The following is a 20,522-nucleotide window of genomic DNA, read 5'->3' as shown; positions in this document are numbered from 1 at the left end:
GAAATATGATAACCAGACCATAGCTACAACACTAGCTTTGTTTCACTTAAAACCTAGATGCAATTAACCCATTCGTGACACCAAAAGTGAATGTTTGTGGAATAACTGTGTAAGTCGTCTTGGATGTCTGCTTCCTCTTGTCTAATAAAATGCGTTGAGCAACTCCTGACACTGGCAAACTCAGATATTACTTTCTCTTCTAACAACGGCTAAGTTGATCTCTAGAACATCTTTACACAGGCAGCCCAAGATAGGTCATGCAGTCCTTTAATTTTCACTACAGTTGACAGTCTTTATGGTCTGTTGACACTAATCGGCGTTATGACAAGTCACTTCATAAAGTACTTTAATTTTTCAGACACTGTTTGACACTATTCTCTTTATATTCTACCCATAAAGACGTGAAACATATCGAACCCCCAAATACAAGATAAAGCATTTCTAATTTTACGCGAATCAAAGATCATGATTTATTTATATTTAGAGATATTTGTATTTCTTTTAGTATTGAAAGTTCTTGAGACTTGAAGATCATTGCTTCTTTAAATAAAATGTTGAGGTAGAAAAAATAGATACAGCTTGTATCGTGTTAATGTATGTACCACGAACTTATATCCCAATACACGTTCATGGTATGTACAGTACAGTGTTTTATTAGAGTGATGTCCCCTCGTCTGACAGGCTGAACAGGGTAACTCTCTCTCTCTCTCTCTCCATCTCTCTGTGTTTTTCTTTCTTGTATACAACCTCTTCTGGCTTTATCGCCATGAACTTGTTGATCTACATCTTCCTGCAGTTGCTCTGTAATAGATTGACTGACTTTTTTCCATTTTCCTTATGGAGTGAACAAATGACATCAAAGCTGTTGCTGACTAACGGTCTCCGTGTCGTGTAACGTCCTTGGCGGTCTGTGATTTGTACCATCCACTTGTATAACTGTCGTGTATCTGGACAGTGCTTTGTAAACACTTGTTTACACGATGTAGTGGCTTTGTTCTGCTTCGATTTCTTTACTTTGATGGCTTAATGAAATATTTGAACAACAAACGATTAAATTTATCTATCGTGTGACGTCGTTGATTGGGGTTATCTCCCTTTTGCTAACTAACGGAAGATGACTTGTTTCCTACACCGTCGTCTTCCCGCTGATGTGTACCTGGCTTGGTCTTCCTGAAGTCTTGCGACGAGGAACTGGTTATCGCCACATTGTGTATTGTTGTGTTACATTTTCTGTTTACACACATTAGACAGTTATTTACTCTTCCTGTGCAGTACACTGAGCTCGCCTTTTTAATAGCAAACAACGGTATACAAGTGAACTCATTACTGCAAAGTGCTGTGAGTCCTGCTGTTGCTGGAGAAAGACGCTATTCCAATGCAATTACTACTACTACTACTACTACTACTACCACCACCACTACTACTACTACTACTACTACTACTACTACTACTACTACCACCAGTGCTAATTTTGAGTATGTTGTGTTATTCTGGCCAAAGTCATGAGCCATAAAAAAACATCCAGTGAGGTGTAAGATGACAGAAAAATAGTTTCGATATTGGGTCAGTGAGTGTGAGTCTGTGTCGTTTCCCACAATCCACTTTTTTCCCACTATTCAGTATTATTTTCAACATATTCGTGTATATCTAGATATCCACTGAAATAAGAATAGTGAAACACGGCAGCGTGTTTGCTCTCATTGTCCTGTACAAGATCTTGTGAATTGTGTCATCCACAGGCGACAAAGATCTTTCAGTCCACATCCCGAGCTTCCTGATTCAAGTCTGTAAGGAAAGACATGGAGTAAGTAAAAGAAAAGGAGTTTAGAATCATGGGAGAAGCAGTCGTAAAAAAAAATGTTGTTTCAATGTTCAGGAAATGAATTTCTTAATTAAAGGATATTAAATGTAATCGAAAATGTTGAAATACATGGATCTAGTTATTTATTTGAAAATGTCAGTGTATATAATCCATGACAGTTGGAGTAGCAGCAATAGACAACACTCGACAAGAATATTTTATTGAGAAGGCCATCCACCCTTTACCGGAGGGTGACATCATCACTATGAGTTTGCACATTTCTAATGCGTTACATAAAGATATGCTGCAGCATGTGTAATATATAGACAATATACAACTATGTAATATAGTATTGTCTATTAGGCACCTCTATATGTTTACTAAAATGCTACATACTTAAAAAACAAATAAAAAGCTAGCTAAGACAAGAGTTGTAAGGCGCGTGTCGCCGCCTAACATCCACACGTACTCCACCTTTAACTGTGACAGTCAGCACGTCTCTATATTTTGTTACCAAGTTTTCTAATTCTTTGCTAAAGATTCTTTGTTACTTTTTCCTTTATCTACCAATACATCATCGCTCTGAGAACGACTTGCACACTGCGATAGTATAAGTAATATGAAGTAGTATTTGTTTATACCCGTTAAATGAAATTATACAGAACTAAACATAGAACATGCGTGAAATGAGGATAACATGTAAAATTGTGGTGTGGAAAGTGACAGTATAAACAACATGGTATTTTTTCCAGACATTATGAACAACTTGACGGCCCACAATTCCATGGACCTTTGACATCCGCCGTCAGTGCTAGTCCTGAACAGGGAAATCGTCCAGGAGGTAGGAATTAGGAATCTGTATATTATCGCCCTAAAAGACAAGAACTAGTCTTAAGCCATAGTGTTTCATTTGTCTGTGACTAATCAGGTAGCAGTTAATATTTGTATTATTTGAGTTTACGACTAAAGTTTTTACCTGCCTCTGTTTGAAACTGTTGTTGCTTGTGTCAACAATTCCGATACAGGACCTGCTACTCAAAAGACATTAATCAAGACCTTCATCAAAAGATTCAAGTGGTATTACCTGTTCGCTGCATGTATGATCGTCGCTCTGTTGGTTGTGGTCATCGTTATCTCTGTTTACTACTCCAGTAAGTATTGTACTGTTACTGTTGTTATCTCAATGCGCCATGAAAGTAACGGTGCTAGGTTCAGTTCTTGTCATCCTCACGTTGTCTTCCTCTGAACATGATCTTCACGTGAATGTGATTAAGTGGGTGCCACTGATGTTTCGCTGGTGTATGTAAGGGGGGTTGTTTAGTTGTTGATGAGGATGGCGAACTGGCATGTCTACAGACTTTTATGGATAATTAAGGTAGACAGATCATGGATGAGACAGATGTCTTTTACCAATGTGTGAATGTATTTGCCATACATGACATTGTATTTCACAAACGTTACAAATTAAAGTAACTTATTTAATCTTTTAGGAAACAAAATAACGATAATATAAAAGCGTCCTTAAGCCGGATCAACACAGTATTGTAGGTAAATAATTGATTATCCATTCCTAGTTTCATGAGACAAAATATCAACATCATAATTAAATCCCGATATACTATTTGGCTTATTTTTTCCTACTAAGTACTAAGGTGGCAAAAAGCCTTTTTTACAGACTCTGTTTACATCTAAGTGTCGAAAAGACATCTACAGCAAAGAGTATCATTAGAGTTTCGCTTTCCATGAAGCTAGAGGTAGAAATAGTCTCTACTTGTTGCCCCAATCCCATCTCCACTACATAATCCACATTACCATTGTTATTCTAAATTCAATGAAAGAACACTGGAGATAAGATAAATTGGCTGTACGTTAGTTGAATATAATGACAGAATAAAGTGTTTCTATTCCACACTCAAAATCTTCACCACAAAGAAGATACCGTCAGTCTGTACAGACTTTGACAAATCTTTGAATGCCTCAAACTATTATTAATTTCAAACTTCTCCGAAGTTGCACTTGTTTCAACCTCATTTTTCTGGAATCCTTACGAAAGACGTTTCAATTCCTGTTTCAGTACCTCGCTAGTATCAAATCAGTACTATTCGCGAGATCTCTTTTTCGCAGAAACATCTGTTGTTGTTGTTGTTGTTGTTGTTGTTGTTGTTGTTGTTGTTGTTGTTGTTGTTGTAAATGATGTTTTTGTCATACTTGAGATTGTCCTTGAAAAATGTGATAAATATAATGTAATATAATATGTAATATAATATATAATGTAAAATTATCATGTTCTGCATTCATTTGGAAAAGAAAATATAAATCGTCTCTAAAGTATGTTCAAGACGCAATTAAAGTAAACAATCGTTTAGTGACCCCGTAGTTGATCAGAAATAATTTGGAACACCAGTAGTTATAATGTAAACCCTACGTACTATTCAGTTTTAATTGTTTTTGTTCCTACCTCGTACTCAGGTGGTATAGAGCTCTTTTTGCTGGCTGTATTCACATCTGAGTGTTATTTGTCCTCCTGCACATGAGATGATGGAAAAGATAGTCTAAGGGGATAAACAACTACAGCAAAGCGAGGCGTTAGATTTTTTGTTTTCCATCAAGATGGAGACAGAAGCCAGTCACCTAGAGTTTCTCCAAAGCTAATTCCATGACATAAGCATCAGTACTATTGGCTCTTGACAGTTGTGTGAAAAATAAACGTAAATATATGCATTGTTATAATTAGATGCTGCAGCTGTGGACAAAAGCGTTGACATGTGTCCAGTTCTACTATTTTCTTTGACAGTAAAAAGTGAAACAGAAGAAGTCATGAGTTGTCTCCCTTCTCTACCTCGAGTCAAGCTGAACTACGATGAAGGTATGTGGTGGACAACAGCCTTCTTATCGCACGTTTATGAGTCAATAGGTTATAAGACGTGAGATACGTCTGTGTCCTAGCACAACGTGGAGTACCAAACGTTTCTATGTTTACTTATTGATACATAGATTAAGCAGATCATTTCATCTGTCTCACTAAAATGACTTGATGTCTTACTTTTGATGCAGTTTTAGTTAATTGTTCTGACCATAGGCTAGCAGTGTACCCAGCATTCTATTCTTCTGTACTTTGGTTGCCAGCCTTTGTTTTCTAGAAGGTCTTTTGCAGCAGCTTTGGGATTTCTTCCACCTTTAGCTTTAATTTTTTAGCTCAAATGATAATCCTGTCATTGGACTTTGTCATTTTGTTATTGTCTGGATGGCAGACACGGTGGTGCTGGCAAAGTGGACACACACCAGAAGCACTCTCTCCGTTTTTACTCACTGTCTGTCTCGATCCGTTTTCATTTCTTTCTTTCTTTTATCGTTGGAGGATTGCATAAATGGGAGTTGTTGAGGGCCTATAATACCTTCTATCTTGGTTAGTGGTCTGTGGTACCCTAGTCGTTTAACTATCACTTTAATGGCACCGTTTGTTAGATTGTTCCTTGTTTCAGCTTCCATTAGAGTATTTCACGACCTCACTTAATGGTTAGTTCACTTCTCAACTCCTAAAAGACAGGTTGAACACATTTGTCTAGTCTTTACACCTCAACCTGTCCGATACGATGACCCTACCAGAAACTAGTGCTCCCATAAGATAACTCTAAGGGGACTCGAGAACGTGGTGGTCTAGAAGATAGATAACAACACTAACGAGAAGGAAGCTGATCTATAATAAATTATTTACAAATACGGATTGAAACATTCGAATTATATTCAGACATCCGTCGGTTATTTTTCAATTAAATGTATTTTAATTAAATGCATGTTATCATTATTATTTACAGCTTTTTTTCAATTCACAATTTTTAAGACTTAATGGTCAAATTGATAATTACCCAAACCCCAATCTTAGAAAAAAAATGTACATCAGTTTTTCCAAAAACATGATATCTTGAATATTTCCGAAGGTAATTATTGAATCTTCAGATCCAATCTTTGTGGCGCTAATTGTATTTTTCTGGCCATGGTCGCCTGACATGGAGGATACAAACAGTCCGATGTACGAGGAAACAATCAGTAAAGCTGAATACTGGGTCAGTGAGTGCATGTTGTCTGTGCTGCTTCTTTAGTTCTTGTTCTCTGTTTTATGTGTGCGTGCGTATGTTTGTGTGTTTATGAGACTTTCTCTCTCTTTGCATGTGAGAGAGAGAAAGAGAAAGAGAGAGACTAAGTGTAAGGGCGGGTGGATAAATTAATACAATAAGAAGCAACTACTGGTGTGCACAACAACTAACGGTTCAATAATTTGAGAAGTCCATAATATGGTCCGTTAGTTTGCGTCTAATGATCTGTTACTTTTGGTCTTTGTAATTATATGTTCGTCCTATAGGTGACAAAGATCTTTCAGGCGAGTTTCCTTTCCTCTTGTATCAGATCTCCTGCGATGGCAATGATGTAAGTTGAAACTATTCTTAATATAATCGTGCACATTCACCGTCATCTTTACTTTCTTCATTATTAACTTGAGGTCAGTGACCTTATTCAGGTTTAGACAACGTTTAGCAGCGCAGGAGTCATACTTACTGAAACACTGGCATGGTTTGTTAAAGAAAGCGTACAAAAAATTAGTTGTGAGATATACACTGTTTTTGTTTTTAGGGATCTTGACGGCAATACTCTGGTTCGCTTTGACCTGCATGTGAGCTGTGACACTGCAACAGAAGTAGAAATAAACAGAGCCTACATCGATGGTCACTCGTTCCTGCAGAGAACACAGGACAAAAGCTGTGTGGTCAGCATCGGTGAAAATCTTATCATTAGGAGGTTTTTTCACACAACCATTACCCCGCTTCCACCATCTGAGACACCTAGTAAGTGTAAATTCAATCTTACTTGCGGAAACTGCTGTTGATGTTGATGTATTTTTCATACATAAGATTGTCCTTGACGAATATCATGAATTACAATCATTTAATTCACTCTTTTAGGAAAGAAACTATAAAGTCGTTTATTAGTCCTCTCTAAACTCTGTTTAAGACCAGATTGTCAGTAAAGAATCGTTTAGTGACACCTATTTGGTTAGAAATAATTAAGAACGTCAGTATTGATAATTTCAACTTTATATTCACCTTTGTTTTCATCCTACATCGTATTCGGGTGGTATAGAGCTATTTTCGCAGTCTGTATTCCTATCTAAGTAGGTGTTGTTGTTTTTCATGATGATTGTGATGAAAACGAGGTGGCTGAGGAGGGATGGTGTTACCACCCGAGGGGAAAGGGGTCACTCTGGCTGGCTCGCTCCGCCCACTTCCACCCTCACACTCAGTCACCCGCCTGTTCACACTATCAGTCCCACTCGCCCGCATGAACAAACACAACTGACAAAACAGTGTACAAGGTAAAAGATTATAATTAAAGCAAAAAAAAAAGCAAATTTTTGTTGACACGAATTTGAGCGTAGACTAAACTTTAGATGTTAACTAATTGGTACATACGACAGTATCTGTACATGTGTCCGCACACGCGGTCCGTACCTGATGATGTGAAAATGGGTGCGACTGACTGTACACACTTCCAGACGTGAAGAAATGTGTGACTGGCTGTACACACCTGTCGACGTAACACAGTTGACGCCCTCGCGTGTCGTTGCACCTCTCACCACTCTACCACCAGACCGCAAGTGCCAGCAGGTAGCGGTACGTTCTACACGCAACGGGCTTCCCTGTCCCAGACCTGTTGCATGCGTCTAAAAACTCAGAGACATACGTCTCTGCTGGGATACAAGGGGAAAAAGCCCCGACGAAACATCTACCCCTAACTATATACTAAGAAGACACGTGACTACTCGTCACCTAATCTACCTGGCCCTGACGCTGTCGTTCTAATACTAAGGAGACCACTGACTACTGCGCTAATCCCGTGACTACTTCATCTTACACCCACGACCCTGGTTCTCGATCGCCTCTATAAGTCACGGTGACCTGTCAAGTCGTAAAAATGGACAGAAAGGTTTCCCCCACTGTCCGTTTTCACTGAGCCCCGCCCACTTATAATTACCTACTCCGATTCCCCCCTGTTGACCTAGCTTGAACCCGGCGGGTTCATGACAATGATGATGATTATTATTATGAGTAGAAGGAGGAGGAGGAGGGGAGGAGGAGGAGAAGGATGCATTTAATGGAGCTTGTAGAATCCATCTTACAGTTTAACACTCAGTATGTTTATCTTATACTTTTAAAACAGAATTACATAGCAACCAACAGCTTAATTTTACTGTAACCAAATTGGTTATATAATCATTATCGGTACAACCTAAAAACGATGCTTTCAAATGAATCCTAATGACAATGCATTATGTGGTGAATGGTGGCTTAAGCTTCTGTCACTGTAACATTGAAATTCGGTAGGCTTTAGTTCGGATCACGGCTCGCAAAGTTCTTCTCATAGAAATGAAGCTCTTGGGCAGAAGATATCGGGTACGATTCCCAGAAAGGAGAGTGAAGCTAAAGAGGTTGAGCAAATAGGAATGGGACCTGAACTTTTGTGCTTTTAATGAACTCAGTGTCACGGACCAGTTTATTAGGGACAGGAGGTTGTTGCCCCTGTCTTTCATTTTGTTAAAGATTATTGCCTTGAATTTAAGAGTGTTGATTGCGTCGTGGTTTCGCGTCAGAACCCGACGTCATTTTATGACGCAAAAAGTGACGTAATTGGATAGAGACGCAAGGGAAAAATTTTTGGAAGAGAGCAGACGGCTGTGAGCAGGGAAGAAAGGCGGATGTAACGTGTGTGTGGTGTTCGCTTGGGATATTGTGTGTGTATCGATCCCTGCAAGTTTATCTGTGTGGTGCCGGGAGTATCTGTGTGATTTCCTGGAGTATATTTGTGGTGCCGGGAGTATCTGTGTGATTTCCTGGAGTATATTTGTGGTGCCGGGAGTATCTGTGTGATTTCCTGGAGTGTATCTGTGTGGTGCCGGGAATTTATTTGTGGTGCCTGGGTCATGTGTTGACCCCCAGCAAATATATTTTGAGTCGTCTGTTAGGTGTCTGCTGAGTCAGCACCTATTATTAATAAGCTGTGGAACGTATATGTGATTTCCGCTGAACGATCGTGAGTGAGGATTTTACGTAGACGTGGAAATTGTGGATGTGAGTAAGTAAGACTATAATGAAATATTCAGAAACATTAGACAGTTCGTAGAATATTGAAAGGAACATGTGTATGTCGTCTTGGGACATGAAGAGAACCGTATGGAGTTGAAGATCGCTGTGTGGAAGATCTACTGACTATATGTATATATTTAGTTGATGTTGGATTGATTTAAAGTTATTTTTATTTCCACGACAAATCTTTGTGCTTTATGTTTGAAAGAATACGCAAGGGAACGCGTGCGTGTTGAGAGAGTGAGAAAGAGATTTTATAAAAGAGCGTTCCTGACACTCAGCGATAAATATATTTCAGATGTTTTTCATCTGTTAAAATTACTTCAGGGCTGTATAAACTCATGTGTTGAAAATTGGAGCTTCGCCTTGTTTTAGTGTGAAACGCTGGTTAACTTTGTAACCTGTTTCAAAGAAAGTTTCTCGTTATTTGTAAAAATCAATGTCGTACACATCCAAATTATGGTGAAAGACGAGAACATATTACAAAACTGGTAACCCTGTACAATGTGTTATTACTGTAGAATTAAATAGAAAATGCACTATATTTTATAGTTTATTGTACCACATTACTTTTCATTGGTGCATGTGCGTCATATGACATTGATGTGACAGGTGATAATCATGTGTAGAATGAGTACAGCGATGGACTATGGAGATGGAGGATAATGACGGTTTTATGTGTAAATAGTCTGGGAGTGCGTACGGTACTTAGTCCACAGTCCCTTTGTAGTCAGCATAAAATATAAAGTAACAATTTTTATGTTTCTGCTTGTCATATGTTACAGACACCATCTGTGGTCAGTCTCAGCTGTACCCTGTTCCTAAAATTGTGGGTGGTCGGCCTGCAAAACGTGGACAGTACCCGTGGGTAGTGAAGCTGCAGATTTCAAGCGGTCTCATTACAATGAAATGTGGAGGCAGCATTTGGGACTACAACCACATCCTAACGGCGGCACACTGCATCGACATGTAATGGTCATTTACTTGAAAATATGTATTTTGTGTAATACGAAAAGATCGATGATTAATCTATTAATTATTAACTATTAATTTAAACTATTATTAAACTAACACCATTACAATAAAGCTAATTATCGATAGGTTTAAAAAGTATAAATTATTTTAAACTTTGTATAGTTTGCTACTTAATAGCACATTGTTGTTGTTGTTTTGAGAAGAATAAAAAAATATCGTACAATTAAAAACACTTATTTTCTCCAGTAAAGTCAGCGCTTTCTGCAGGTTGCCGATCAACAGCAGCACAGGACGGGTAGACACAAGAGGAATTGTGGTCATTGCCGGTGAGTGGGAGCATACTTCAGTTTATTCCTATCTCCAGCAGAACAGAAGTGTCGCGTCAGCACGAATACACAGACACTACTACAGGAATATATATTATATGCGTGAGTGTTATACTTCTTCCAGTTTACATTAGAATATGATTTTATTACTAAAAGTTATTCTAATTTTGATTTATATAGCACAATTTCATAAATTCGCATTGCACTTCACAATAATAAAATATGTATCAACCCAAGACAACACACACACACACATACAATCTACTGTTTTCCAAACGTCACTCACATTTAAAATGTCTATATGAAATTTATTCACCTGAAATGTATGTGTCAAAGCGTGTTTTTACCCAGTCGGTCACACCTTCTATCTCAAATACCATTTTTGTCAAACCTTTATTGCACTTATCCAGACACTTATAAGTAATGCACTAGATTTATGAGGTAGGTCGTCAATAAATTAATATATGTGTGATGAAACAAATGAATTCCTTTTTACTCACAGTCAATGAATCAATCAATCATAAGAGATGATTGATACAAATAATTTTTAAAAAAAGATTTTATAGACGATTGTGTTGTGTGGATGGCGATAAAAATGCAATAAGTTATACTACAAGCGATAAAACTATCCGCATTACTGTATTTGAAGTCAGTAGTTTGAATAATTTGCAAACCCAACTGTAACTGTCGGAATTCTTAAGCAAACGACATTGCCTTATTGAAACTGGCCGAGCCGTTACATCCCACCCAGCTAGTGATGAAAGTGTGTCACCCTCATGCCAGCACCCAGCTACCAAAGAAGGGCATTGTTGCAGGATGGGGACGAACGAGAGGTAAGTGACTGAGCTTATTGGATAGTGTTGTACTGTAAGAAGCAGTGGGGGAAAATAGAGGGGAAAGCCAAGTATCCGGAGAGACCGCCAGCTCTCCAAAATGTGTAGAATGAAATGAAATCTTATTCAAGAGTTATGACAATGACAATCACAAACTTTATTAGTCCCGATGGGCATTTCAAACATAGGAAAGATGCTCAGTTACTGTATTAATATCTAGTAAGAAATTTTTTTACACAGGGAAAATATGAGTAAATATAAGAAAATATTAGCAAATGTAAAAGATAGAAGCAAGTGAAAAATGTCGTGAACTCCTTAGAATGAGCACGGGAAGATGGTCAGAGATTGTGTTTGCCTTTCTCGATACCATCTCACACCGACATTTACGTGTACGCCCACATTTACACTAAATTGCTAACAAAGATTGAAACGGCTCAAGCCTCCTGTGTACCTCCCCAACAACAACACAAAAGAATTTAGTGTAAAAAAGAAGCTATTAATTATCGAGAGTTTTACAAATCAATATGCTAATGATACCATGTTTCCATTCAAATATGACTGTTTTCTACGTGTCCCGTCCACTGCCCTATATGTAGTCCATGTATCGTGAGCCACTAGCTTAACTACTACACTTAGCACACTACTCTCGTCTAACACACACTCGCCACTTCGCTCTTCACACTCTCGTGCGAGATAGATGGCGCTCCGATGTTTGTGACGTCTGAGAATCGCTTGATGTCACTCCGTCTAACTTTGTTGCCTACTTCACGAGCGCTGACACCAGGTGTCTCTCTCGTCCCTCTAGGCCGGACTGCTGTCTTGAGCTTATCTCGCAGCCTCATCCTCTATTGTCTGCGACCTAACAGCTCCTGGTGATGAAGATGTTGAGCCCTCTGTAATACAGTGTGTTCTTTACGCACCTCTTTAGTCAGTTGCGCTGGAGCGCTCACGATTCCAAGACAGACTCACAGTGAAGAACCTGAACAGCTTTGAACAGATCTCTTACAACCTTCTTCGTCGAGAATCCAGTGCGAAGACAACAATTCCTTGACGGACGCGATGTTAAATTCGCATCTCTGGCAATCTTCAACTTTCACGATTGGCTGACATAACATACTAACACTCTCTACCATTCCGTTACTGGCAATGACCAATCACAACTTGGCTAGTACGTGATACACAGGTGGTCTCTGACTTCCTACGAACCCAATCTGTGATCCGCAGCTAATCGCACATCAACGTAAGTGTAAGACAGCTATGGCCACCCAAGTTCTAGAAAACCTTCATTGCCCTAGGTTAACTTATTGCGGCGCCTGCAATTTCTAAGTCGTAATGTTAAAGTGCCCCCTGTCTAACTTTCACTGTTAAATGTGCGGTGAGTGAGTTCTATTCCTGCATAATCGCAGCTAGCGCTACTGCCTCTCGATTACTTCGCATTTCTCTCCAATCCCCCATCTCTAGATAGGTACCTGAGGTTGATGACCCGACTGACCTGTCCTATTTGGCAGTGTTTAGGAACCTGAACGGCTCGGTCTACAGGCGAGTTCATCGCCGGTCTCCCTCCTTGAGCGATCTCACACCGGCTGACCCTTTCTTCTGACAAAGAAAAGGACGGGTATCTATTCAGTCATCTACCTTGTACTTATCCGTCTGTCTGCCTGTCTGCTCCACTTTCAGAGAAGCAAGAGCGTGACACCAACACTACAGCCCTGTGCTAGTTATCATATGACAATGACCAAGTGACAGTATCTTCAAAAAAAAACTTTACCAAGGGCATCCATTCATTTTCACACCTACAACATCACACGCGCGCACACACACACACCACTGACGATTCATTTGTGATTATGCGCTGGAACGCAGATGGGAAAACCGATTTCAGGAACCTATTGCTGCTACATACAGGTATGGTATAACGTTGACCTGAACTCAATAACACAAATGTTTCCTGTAGTACATGTTCAGGTATTGACAAAATGCGGGAAGCTTTCCTGATTAGTTGGAAATCAAATAGCGAGGCTAAATCCCTCTGATACCAATTATCTTAGAACATGTGTTGACAGTAGTGTTGAGACTATTCCTGTGATGTGCAGACTGAGGAACCAGCATACAGAAAACGATAGAAGACTTAAAAAACGATTTTTGGAAACGGTCGATATGTTCTGTGTTTATATTCCGTTCGAGATGGCAATCAAAACCGGTGCCTAGGTACCTGAGGGAGTTCACACAGGTTTACAGCTTATCACTGGCAGCAACAAAACCATCTTTGATTCTCCTATAGTTAACAGTAATATATTTGTGCTATCTACATTTAACTCCGGAAAGTTTTCGTCGTACCACAGCATAAAATTTGTAAAGGAATTCCATGATCTTTTTATCTTCCCACAAAAGAGTCAACAATGCAGTGTCATCACAGAACTTAATGTATGTAGGTGTTGTCCGTACATCTGCTGCTCTCAGTGCACATGATAAATAACAGGGGTGATAGACAACATCCTTGTGTGGATCCGGTACCTGTCATAACATTACCAGAATAATAACTATTTAAATATGCTTTCTGCTAGTCAAAGTAGCCACTATTCACACAACCAATTGTTGTGGAAGACCAAACTCAGAAATCAGTCTCAAAGCTACAAGATATGGTTGCACTGTATTAAATGCAGAACTAAAATCGGCGAAAAGTAGTCTAGCATGCGTCGTGCTTTTTCCAAATGTTTATACAGTGTGTTCATAAAAACATTTGGCACACGTCCACTCGTCTCTCTTTGCAGTGGGTCCAACTTACTATCAACAGATGTTAGGATAAGATTTTTGACAATTTTCTCTAGGGTTTTCTTCCGAGGCAAATTAGTTCTATGGGCCAAAAATCAAAATGTGTACTAACATTAGCTTTCTTGTGGAATGGGACGATAGTGATGGGATGTGTCCTGAGTCGAGAGATAAAGTTGAAAGAGCTGTTGAACCACTAACCCAACTGAACAACACATAATGCAAGACGCCCAAAGGTCCCTGGTCCTGACGACATGTTATCTTAACCTGCTTGAGCAATTCTGTCACACACACTTGATAAACTGCAATACTCTCTTTTAGCTCTCTTGATCACTGTCTTTTGGCCAAGGCATCAAAGGTAAAAAACTACAAAATACATTTAGTTATTTTAGTACATTCTTCAAGCTGCTTGTTACTAATGGTTTGTTAGTCGGAAATATTCTAACGGTTTTTGTAGGTATCGCGGAATCAACACATAAATAGAGGACGAAATAACATCCTTCAGCTCATCCAGACAATCTCATGAATTATAGAAAGCATCCCACTCCGTACAATCAAAACAACCTCGCAAGCATTCAATACTCTAATCTGTCGAGTGCTTCACCAACCTACCATACCATCACATCTTTTACCGACTAACTTGTAGTTTTCGTCACCAATCGTCATACGTCAAAACCCCCATTGAATGACGTAAAGGAAGATTGCGTCAGCATTCGCGCGTCTGCTCTCCCCTTGGTATCACAGACAATACCCAACTAGAACAACAACAACAACAACAACAACAACAACAACAACAAATCCATTCGCTTGAATCGCGAATCGTTACAAATACACTTCGCCACATCTGGTGACATGGAATCGAGTCTGTGTGTCAGTGATTACCCTCCTGGCAGACGTGTCGTTGTCTCTAGAGTGAATATACACTACTGTACACAACAGTTGTGGAAACTCCCTTTTATATTTTATTTATTACTGAAAACGCAGATGTAGCAGGATGAACTTGGGACCATGCCATCTCTGCTGTGGGCGCAATGCGAGTATTTTACAAAATGAATTCCTATAATCTCAAATCACCAAATTACACTACAGTAAATACTGAAATAACGAAAAATTGTGTGCCAGTCGTTTTTTTCCCTTGCACGTCGGATAGTGTTTTATGAAAACTGTATTTCAAAGTGGATCACAAATTTGTCAACCTTTTTGCCTCTACATATCATAATGGTGTTTGACTGAGGTACAGAAAGGTTTGTCGCCGTCATCTTGCCATCGTCCTGAGTTTAAAGCAGGAGAACAAGTGATGTTTACTGAAACTATAAGTTTCAGGTTCAAAGTTTCTATATATAGAAAGAGAGAAAGAAAACGAACGAACACTTTTATTCATTTGGCCGTCAGCCCATATCAAGATGATGAAATCACATGATTTGCAACATTGCTAGTTTATTAAATAGAAAAAAACGTATTGTGGTTATACCTGTTCAAGATTGAACAAATAAAGACTAGTGTGTCACATTTTTATTCCTCCGTTCTAATGACTTGTTCAGGTAGAAGGCGGAGCGATGTGTAAACCCTGGATTATTATTAGCCATAATTACAATTATTAATCTAAATGAGGAGGGATATTTATAGAACTTGGGTGGAATAGACTCTTCTCTAAAATCAGTATATGAAGGACAAACAAGCACAAAGTGAACTTCAGTCTCATCACAGAAACAAAAAGGACATTGCGTAGAAAACTGTGTTGAAATTACCTAAATTTGTGACAGTTGAGGCTGGTTATGCCTCATGTAACTCTGACTAAGGTGTCTCTACAGCCTGGTGAGTTTATTGTGCCAGGCCTGTTGATGACACTCTATAGGCCTTAGTTTAACCACCTTTACAATAGTTTTACATTCTCAACTCCTTGATTTTCCCAAACAATACCAAAACCAAATTGGTAGAGTGTATGATTGTATGATTCAGCCAGGTTGTTTTATTCTTTTGAAGGAACTTTTTATAACATGACTTGTGCTTTCCTGGGTAGACGGTTCTAGGGGAGATGAGTTATTCTAAGCCAGTATTTCATGAATCTTGTGTATGTACATATTTAAGCGGGTATCTTCCACACTCACCATAAACTAGAGCATTTGGGGTCCAAGACGTGACGACTAGAAAACGTTTCATGAAAAAGTGGGGAAGTTTCTTATATATATTTATACTTAAAGAGAGAGACAGTGTCAGTGACATCTATATCTACCATCTGTCGTCATACGAATGTCGTAAGAATTGTTGCTACAGAGGAACCTGCAAGATATCCTGAGGTACAGCAAAGACTGGAAGTAACTGTACTAAATCAGAGCGACTGTCTGAAACTGCTCCGACTTTATGGCTTTCTAAATCCCTTGCACAAGGGGACAATATGCTCAATTGACGATGATCTAGAAGTAAAAGGTGTTTGCAAGGTAAGAGAGGTAGTACTCATACTCAATGTAATGTAACACAGTTTTAGTCGTAGCCGTCAGATGATGCAGATCCCTTCGTTGATAAAATAAGCTGGAAGGTTATCAGCTTTCTTTGTTGTTGTTAAACAGATGGTCATCTAGTTTACTTATACAGTAAAGATACATTTCTGTCTGTTTGCAATGTACTTAGAACTCCTAGTACATCAGACTCAGCACGGGCTGGTGTAATATTCATGTACACAATGTCTATAATTGCAAAGTGAAACAACTATTTTCTGAGATTATTTATAAACTTTCAGGGGGATTCTGGTGGTCCACTTTTCGCGAATCTGGGAACCAGAGGAGATGAACGTTACACAATCTTTGGTATCGTCTCACACGGTCACAAATGTGGAGGATATTTTAATGCGTACGCTTCGGTTCCGTATTACCGTGACTGGATCCACGAGACAATACAATTTTTGAAACACTTGTAAACTTTCAACATCAACAGCATTGGCATACACACTCGGTCTACCTGTTCGTCCATAAAGATATAAGAAAAGATAATGAGCGGCCCATAATAATGTTGAAGATAGATATCACGCCTTTCCAAAGATTTGCTCAAAGCGCTTTACATACATCCTACATAAACTACATCATTAACAACCACGCTCCCATGTTGGCATATAACAGACGCTCACTTCTACAACATACACTCACTCACACACAAAGTAAATCACAGACACACGTTATACACGCTCGTGGTCAGGGGAGTGAAGTCGTCATTTGGAAAAGATGTTTCTTAACTTTGGACTTAAAGGTGGTAAAAGAATCAGAGTTACGTAAGCTGTCAGGTAATGTGGCTTTCTGAGAAAGACCTCTGTTCCTAGGTTTTTGTCTCGGTTACGAAACATATAAGAAAGCTTTCTGTAGACCACATGCACGGTCATAAATGCCTTATTAATTAATAATGACGTGTTGTTTGGTTTGTTGTTTTTATTGCCCACCAAGTACCCACTAAATATCAATATGTACTGCTCTAAATGTAAACGTTTCTATTGACGAGTATATCTATTGCAGGTTCTTCACCACTAATGCAAGACTCATTTTTATTATTTTTTTTTTATTATTATTTTAACGGAGTTTTAACCTTTTGTAATATATTGATGTACAACAAAAATTGTCTGGCACTGTATCCCTGTCGTGTACAATTTAAATAATTTTTTTTTTGTCGATTACTATATATTTTGTTAATACGTTGTTCATTATTATACTGCTTGTGAATATATTAAAAATACCAATTTATTTCACATTTACTGTTTTGTAGGCGTTGTTATAATAATAGCTGATTGAAATATTGAGAGTTTTCATGAGTTTCTGTTAATGGCTGGAAACTAGGTTCGCAAGAGACGTTACAGAAGGTAGTTTCTAGAATCAGTAAGGAATAGAGTGGCAAAAAAAGGAATAGAGTGGAAAAAATGGAACCTTTATTTATTATAAGCACTCGAATAATAAACGACTTGCTGTTCCTGCCTGTCTTATTGAATATTAAATAATTGTCAAATAACAATGACAAACTCCAAAAATCAGACTTTGACCACTCAACTACTTTAATGGCAATGACTTCACAGTACTTACAACACAGCTAAGGAGGGATTGGAGGAGTTCAAACGTTATTTTTAAAAGCCAATGACATGATTGCTATTATGAAAAAAAAATTTAAATGATGGCAGCTTCGCCTTGTGTGACCCCTGGTTTTCTTTATTATGATTTTCGTTTTCTTTTTTTTTTTTCTTGTTTTACTGCTGTCGTGCTGTGTGACTGACATGTGTAAGAGTGTCGCATCTGTGTGTGATGACGACCTTTTTCGTTTTATTGTCGTTTTATTTACTTTGGATGTTGTGTGCGTGGGTACTTGCCAACAAGATGGCGGACAGATCATGCGACCGTTAAATCTTGATTCTTCTTCGCTCTTCTCTCTGTTGTTGGAGTTTTCCTGCGCTACGTGGCGCTGCTCTCTCCACATCACAGATGTAAGAAGTGAGGCGAGGGGCGGCGGAAGGCGGACGCTCAAGACGATGGACGCTAGAATCCACCTCCTCAATCTTTTCTTCTAGTCGCTTCATAGCAAGACTAACGGTCTTGAAGTGTGCGTCAGACAACCTCTTATTGACAGTTGTAAATTTGTTTTCCTGAAACCTGTCTAAGTTTTCTATTATCTTGGAAATACCGGCGTCTGCGGCCAGTTAGAACAAACTTTTTAAACATTTATTTTCCATAAACACATTAACAGATTACAGGCTTAAACAATTCATTCTCGTTGCAATATAACAAACATATACAACAAAATAGCAAACATATGAGGTAATGCATGTCACAATTTATGTAGAAAAGTCTTTCATGGCTTAAATTCTAGTCAAGAAGTTGCATAGAAGGTAGCCACTGTTTCACAATTTTGTCTTCTTTCATTTACAAGTTGATATTAAAAAGTTTCAAGTATGCTGCAGCATCCCAATGAATCTTTCAATCTGGGGAACATTTTTTAATCTGCAAGAGTTTATGTATGATTTAGCGAGCAATAAAATAAAATCCAGTACAGCATCTGTTTTAAAGTTATTACTGCATCCAAATAAAACAAAGTGTTCACTTAAACTCATCATTGTCAGAATCCTACAGTTGTTTGAATTTTAAAAGTTTTGCCATAGATCTTGGACCCATTTACATTTCTAAACGATATGTTCCATGTTTTTTTTTCACATCTGAAGCAGGCACAAAAGTCACTTCTCTAGACCCATATTAAACGAAGTTATTTTTGTATGAAGACTGTTTCTTTCATCTCTTGGTTACTCAGTCTCTCGCGTAAGATCATCGAAATCATTCAGAGACACTTGGCAGCCTTATGTCATCAGGAAATCTTCAGGAAGGTATCGAACATCCTCTCTCTTTCTGATCATGTGATGGCATGTGAGTTCTCACTCTTGCTATATCTGATCAACGGATGGCATGTGAGTTCTCACTCTTGCTATATCTGATCAACGGATGGCATGTGAGTTCTCACTCTTGCTGTATCTGATCATGTGATGGCATGTGAGTTCTCGCTCTTGAGGTCTGGCGGTAGGTACACAATGCTTGTGTGCAGAACCAATCGTCACCGAAACTCATTCGTTCAACTTACCACGTAGTCTACTGGCCGTCATCTTGTACTAGGCTGAGGTGGCCTGGGGTCACCACCTGTATCAGCTGTTAGGAATGTGTGCGTGTGCCTGTATGTGAGAGACACTATTTCAACATCTACATTTCTATTATCTTTTTTATCATGCTTATGTATACACTATTGCTAGTATGAGCTCTATTACGAATGGTCCTTGGGGATAAATAAAGTTGTCTTGTATTGTGGGTGGGTGGGTGTGTGGTCGTGTCGGGTGTGTGAGCGGTTGCCAGCGTGAATCCGACGATGGTGGGTGAGCTCCGCGACAGCGGTGACGATTGGTTCTGCATACAGGAGATACAGAGGATGCGGGATGCCTGAGCTGACGGAGAAAGATCTGAGTTTCCGTACGGGGTATAGACGTTGTTGGTTTTTTTCGGAGGGTCATGTCGATGTTGATGTCCCATTCAAGCTTGTTATCAATGATAGTACCTACATATTTGTGAGAGTCGACTACCTCGATGGAATCATCATAGATAATACTGATGACTGGCTCAGACCTGTTCGTCCGAGGGTCGAAAATCCTTTTCGTAGTCTTTGAGGCATTCAAGATAAAAAAAGTGTTTGTCACACCAGCGAACAAAGTCAGTAAAAGCGCCACTACGATCATGTTCACTATCATACAAAAGAGACGGCAACAAAGTGTCATCAGCAAATTTTACAAGCTCCTCTCCGTAGTGCTTCTACGACTGATAGTATACAGTATGAACAGTACACAATTATTGGCATCGTCTCGTACGGTCTTGTATGTGGACGATCTCCTGCAATATATGCTTCGGTTGGGTATTACCTTGACTGGATCCAAGACACAATACAGTTTTTGAAACGCTTGTAACTATAACCATTTACAGTATTCGCATACACACTCGGTATGTCTGCCTGTCTGTTCATATAGATATAAACATGGATAACGAGATAAGACGAGGCAAATGTATTTGTCTGAGGTCGTGTGATAAACCAAACAAAAAGCTTTTGAGGGCTTTCTGCAGACCACATGAACAGTAATAAGTGCCTTATTTATTTGATATTTACGTATCATAATTATCATTAGGTT

General features: G+C 38.9%; 1 protein-coding gene across 8 annotated transcripts; it reads left to right on the top strand.

Annotated features, from left to right (window-relative positions):
- Positions 1 to 659: 659 nt before the first annotated feature.
- Positions 660 to 18,853, top strand: LOC112562675 (coagulation factor X-like). 8 transcript variants are annotated; one of them, XM_025236069.1, is made up of 13 exons: positions 660 to 691; positions 1,740 to 1,804; positions 2,554 to 2,642; positions 2,827 to 2,952; positions 4,596 to 4,667; positions 5,759 to 5,865; positions 6,162 to 6,226; positions 6,431 to 6,642; positions 9,723 to 9,906; positions 10,159 to 10,340; positions 10,940 to 11,071; positions 16,115 to 16,278; positions 16,578 to 17,789. In XM_025236069.1, the coding sequence occupies exons 2-13, from the start codon at positions 1,800 to 1,802 to the stop codon at positions 16,752 to 16,754; spliced, it is 1,515 nt and encodes a 504-aa protein (XP_025091854.1). In that variant the 5' UTR covers positions 660 to 691; positions 1,740 to 1,799; the 3' UTR covers positions 16,755 to 17,789. The 8 variants fall into 8 exon arrangements, with proteins under 8 accessions (XP_025091854.1, XP_025091852.1, XP_025091858.1 ...); XM_025236067.1 differs by lacking the exon at positions 660 to 691 and adding an exon at positions 1,090 to 1,210; XM_025236071.1 differs by lacking the exon at positions 660 to 691 and adding an exon at positions 1,091 to 1,210 and having other exon boundaries at positions 10,180 to 10,340.
- Positions 18,854 to 20,522: the final 1,669 nt, after the last annotated feature.

This window comes from Pomacea canaliculata, linkage group LG4, assembly GCF_003073045.1.
Source record: "Pomacea canaliculata isolate SZHN2017 linkage group LG4, ASM307304v1, whole genome shotgun sequence".
NCBI classification, from domain to species: Eukaryota; Metazoa; Mollusca; class Gastropoda; order Architaenioglossa; family Ampullariidae; genus Pomacea; species Pomacea canaliculata.
This window is presented reverse-complemented; position numbering and strand designations above follow the sequence as displayed.